General features: G+C 34.6%; 1 protein-coding gene across 2 annotated transcripts; it reads right to left on the bottom strand.

Moving 5' to 3' along the window:
- Positions 1–158: 158 nt before the first annotated feature.
- Positions 159–4,528, bottom strand: LOC136853592 (low affinity immunoglobulin epsilon Fc receptor-like). 2 transcript variants are annotated; one of them, XM_067129337.1, is made up of 5 exons: positions 4,383–4,528; positions 2,930–3,095; positions 2,110–2,215; positions 1,014–1,124; positions 159–461 (listed from the first exon to the last, which is right to left on the bottom strand). In XM_067129337.1, the coding sequence occupies exons 1-5, from the start codon at positions 4,440–4,442 to the stop codon at positions 434–436; spliced, it is 471 nt and encodes a 156-aa protein (XP_066985438.1). In that variant the 5' UTR covers positions 4,443–4,528; the 3' UTR covers positions 159–433. The 2 variants fall into 2 exon arrangements, with proteins under 2 accessions (XP_066985438.1, XP_066985439.1); XM_067129338.1 differs by having other exon boundaries at positions 981–1,124.
- Between the last annotated feature and the right edge of the window lie 369 nt (positions 4,529–4,897).

Here is a 4,897-nt window from a genome sequence, read left to right on the forward strand (position 1 = left end):
GTTATCTTTATAACGGCTCATTAATGCGTCCTTGTTACATTGTGGCCACACTTTTTTCATTTTAATTTTTATGAGGCATCACTTATGAAAAAATATCGGCCATTACTGTTCCTTTTCCCATACTACCATAATTTGGAACTTATAATAAAAACAGATCCTAGGGTAGTTCGCATCAAGTGATTTCTCTCTCTTTTTATTGCATGTTCGAAGTTACAATCAGAATGCCCTATTAATGGTGAGTCCTGGGACAACAAATTGGCTCAGTGTAGCACAAACATTATGGAAATTTGCTCCAGGATGAAAGAACCTTTTGGAAACTGTCAGAACCTTTTGATTCTGATTTTTAAAAGGTGCAACTGACATCATGCTTTAAGACCTGATTCTTTACTGCATGTCACCATCACCACAGGTGTCAGCGCCATCTGTCGTGTGCTTATTCGGCATCTCGCGAGCACAGGTATCTGCAAGAGACAATGACATATAGACAGTATAATTTATAAATGATGACACCTGTTTTATATTTTACTTCATCCCTTAACCTTTAGTGTTTCTAAAGAAGGGCCCCATCTCGCTCAGATAGGTAACTGGTTCATTCTATTCAATCAAGATTAAATCTCTCGCATGACTCATTTCCTTAAAATAGGAAATTATTTGTGACACTGAAAATAAAGCTTAGACAGCCCTCTAAACCTATTATTCTGGTACATAACGTGCTAAGACTACAGACAGTTAGTTAAGATGAACCCCATTTCGGCAAAGGAAGTTAGTTGTTAATAGAAGCTGGAGAAAAGATGTCAGATTTTTTAATGCAGAATTTTATAAATTGATAGCGCATGAATTTAGTAAATATTTATCTGATATCAAGATTTTACTTCAAGTACCATTTTTCATTCAAAGTCGGTCACAATAACAACAGATGAATCAATAAATATTACTATTTTCATCATTTAGGATACTTCTAAAAGATTAACTTTGACTACCATACTTCAGCCGAAGACTTATGTTCGTCTTACACTTTGTGGTCAAGACAGTAGGAATCTGCCCACTTGTAATCGAGGTCTTCCCTTATCTCCACACAGTTTTCTTTTCTTTCCAACCCGTAGTCAGGTTGTCCAGGGGCAAAGCTGGAATTAAGAAACGATTCGTCAGATTTCTTTTAAAGCCTAAATTTACGGAAACAAAACCTCTATTGTATTACTTCAGATTTAAATGTGACTTACTATACTGCTATACGTAAATGTGTGATGCTTGTTAAAAATACTTTAGAAAAGATATTTGCTTCGTAAATCAAAGTTAAAACAGATAAACTAGGAAAAAGAACGTGTATAGTTGAATCATGAAAGCAAACTCTTTATATATATATATATATATATATATATATATATATATATATATATATATATATATATATATATATATATATATATATATAAAAGGGAACAAATCAGTTTTATTTTAGTAGCTATTCCTACTCAATCCATTGAGATCTTTGACGTGTATTCCTATAAGTACTAACCAGCACTTATATTTTCACGCTGCAGACGTTGCTAGTGTTAGTTATAAATACATTGGCTAAAGTCACTAGACACCAAAAAGTTTATTTATCCTTCTGTCTACAAAGGAAATATCTTTCATGGCCATTACGTAAGAGAGATGACTTTACCAGAGCATATACATATATTCGTATATATATAGTAAATGGCTGTCTTGTATTCCAAGGGAAGATTCAACATAAAAGTGCATATTATGTAATATTTAAAAACAGCAGTAGCAAAAGCAGGAAATATAAAAAAAACAATATAAACAACTAGGTGACACTAGATAAACTGCATTACTCCTCAATCTAAAATATTTTCCTCCTACTATATCGTGACATGGATCGATATAAAAATCTAATGAGACTGATTCTTGGATTACTTATTGTCCCATGAGCCCGCATTCTATACAGATAATAGCAGTAATAGTAATAGTAGTAGTCCGCATACTATTACGATAATAGTAGTAATAGTAATAGTAGTAGGAGGAGGAGGAGGAGGAGGAGGAGGAGGAGGAGGAGGAGGAGGAGGAGGAGGAGGAGGAGGAGGAGGAGGACATTAAAAACCAACTCACTTAGAGAAGGTGGTGGGTTGACCACTGATCCATTCAAAGTACCCATCGACTTGTTGGTCATGGAAGCCGATCCAGACGTTTGAGGCGTTGCTTGCTGCTAACGCGCCTTTGAAAACGTCATATTATTAGTAATCAGAAGAGGGAATCCTTTGTAAATTAATCTTTTATAAGTCCCATACTTTTACACGGAGGTGTCCCAAGTGGACACTCAATATTACTCGAAACTGAGTCCATTATATTTCAATTAAAAAATTCTAAGATATTGTTTAACATTTCTAAGCTATTTTATTTAAATATTTTGAGGTATTGTTTACCACCTAATGACCATTTTCTTACCTGCCAGTTTAAATATAAATTTTGAAGAATGCCTTGCACTTAACAGGTAAAAGATAAAGTAGTTTCTAAAACTCACAATTTAATTAAAAAAGAGGAAATACTCTAGATGAGACTATACCCTACCCATAATGTTCGTCCTTCATGAACAAAACAGTTGAAGAAGGCTTCAGAGTAGCTGAACTTGACCAGCAAGCTAGGAAATTCTCTATGTGAGCTAATTACTTTTTCATTTTCCCCAACTTTCTCTAGTAACAAACAAAAACCCATTTTCCTATTTCCTAAACTTTCCCCTCATTAAAAACTACATTTTATTCTGCCTCCTCTAACCTTCCCTCATTAAAATATTTCCTTATTTCTGTTTCTTCCAACCTCCCCTCATTTAAAAATCCCTTTTATTCCGTCTCTTCCCAGACAGTTCTTCTGGTACATAAGGCCCCATCTCCTTGAAAAAGTATTGGAGAGGAGAAGACGAAGAAGATCTTACCAGCAATGAAGTAATTCTCATCCTCACTGCGGATAGTGGCCAAGCTTCCACCAATGCCTTTACAGAACTCGTACCCGTGAAACCAGTTTCCAGAATCGTTCGCCAGATAGAAGCACGAGGACCCGAACTGAAGCCATCCTGGCTCGCAGGATATGTCACCCGACACCTTGAGGTTAATTTGATGTTTATTGGTTATTTAAATAAAGAATGGCTTTGTGATATTTATATATATATATATATAAATATATATATATATATATATATATATATATATATATATATATATATATATATATATATATATATATATATATATATATATATATATATATATATTTATATGAAGCTTTGTCAGTAGCAAATAATATGACTTTGATCATAAAATGTTAGGATGTTGTATTATGTCGAGCCTTCCAAAATCATATGTAAAACAAAAGATGGCTTATTATCTGTTTCACCTAACAGTAAGCAAAGATATTCAGGAGAGGTATTATGAAGTTACCAAGTAAGTTTTACATACTATGAAACAAAGCTTTCAAACTGGCTGCCATTAGACAACTCAAACGTAAGCTCACTTCACTGATATATCGAGACTGTAATAAAAATAGGTCGATATCGAGGAGAGTTCCAATTATAAAATCCAATCCTTCAAAACACTGGCAGGCATTCAAGAAGCTCATAACAAATCTTCCAAATATAGCAATTTCAACCAAATGGTGGGACAGAACAGAGACAGAGACCCGGCTGAGAAGGAAAGTGACCTCGGTTAGAAAGTAGGGAGGAAAAAGAGATAAAATAAAGGGTTAGCACCATTTGTTATTAAGGAAGAATCTTTTTGATAATGTCACTGAGCTAACCATTTAAATCAAACAGGATTACTTTGTAGTTACGAATTCCATTTATTTAATTTCTTATTTTCCTTAAAAGGTCTGAATTACTCTGACAAATGCCACTCAACATTGCTTGGTTTTCCCACGATAAAAATGTACTTTTTTACTTTTATTCTTCTTTCTCGCTTGCAGAAATGTCAGTAGAAGTGACAAATGATCCATTCTGCCTCTCAGTTGTCAGATAATTTGTTCAAATGTGAGAATATGAGGGAAGTGCGATTGGAAAACAGAATGGCTGATGTTTGCAGAGATACGACTTAGAGTGCTGATGATGAAGAGAAGCTGCAAAAGATGGTGAGTGTTCAGGTTTTCCTTCAATGAAAAGAACTTGAAAGTGAATGTTGAGACGAGTAAGTTGACTACAGTACATGAGACATTCTGGAAACCAATTTTTTATATAAAGTGAAAATTATTGGGTGATTTGGCAAGAATATTTTACCAACGTAAATGAAATATATGTAAAGAATAAATTTATGAAGGCTCAAATAAGTGAGGAACACCTACTGTATATGCAGTGCCATGAATTGTTGAAAAGAACAGAAATTTGCTTAGTTAAACTTTACCGAAGATACAACAGAGCCGAAAGCCACCAACACCAGCAGCATCGGAGCGGAATCAACCATTTTCGTTGAGCTCCGGAAGAAGACTGACTTGGTACATCGAGATCCCCTATATCAATGCCACCGTTCGAATCCCATCATTAACGACTTCAGATCTCATTTGCTCCGCAAACACATTAAGCGGGTGACTCAACGGTGTGTTCAGAGAGAAAATTCGTAGGTTGCAGGTCTAGTTTGTTTATATACTGTCAAGTGAGGTGCTACCAATGAGTCTATTAGAGCAGTTTTTTGAAAAGACGTCAAATATTGGTAATGAGAAATTTGAGAATATCTGTGTCATTTGGGGATGTTAATGATTCCCGCCAAAACTTTTATCGATTCGCGACTTTTTCTATGCATTTGTAGTTTTATATCTACAGTATGTTCTTTTACAAGAAGGATAATTGGTAGGCCTAAACAAAAACAACAGAGTTATTAGACCAACTTCCCAAAGAAAAAAACTCAATCTCTAGACTCTA

Source organism: Macrobrachium rosenbergii, chromosome 27 (genome assembly GCF_040412425.1).
Source record: "Macrobrachium rosenbergii isolate ZJJX-2024 chromosome 27, ASM4041242v1, whole genome shotgun sequence".
NCBI classification, from domain to species: Eukaryota; Metazoa; Arthropoda; class Malacostraca; order Decapoda; family Palaemonidae; genus Macrobrachium; species Macrobrachium rosenbergii.

Bases quoted from the DNA above. Each gene is read 5' to 3' on its own strand.
- LOC136853592 (XM_067129337.1), bottom strand. From the start codon at position 4,442: ATGGTTGATTCCGCTCCGATGCTGCTGGTGTTGGTGGCTTTCGGCTCT. The intron at 3,096-4,382 runs GTAAAGTTTAAC...ATTAACCTCAAG, and splicing joins TCGGCTCTGTTGTATCTTCG to GTGTCGGGTGACATATCCTG. The intron at 462-1,013 runs GTAAGACGAACA...TGTCTCTTGCAG, and splicing joins TACTGTCTTGACCACAAAGT to ATACCTGTGCTCGCGAGATG.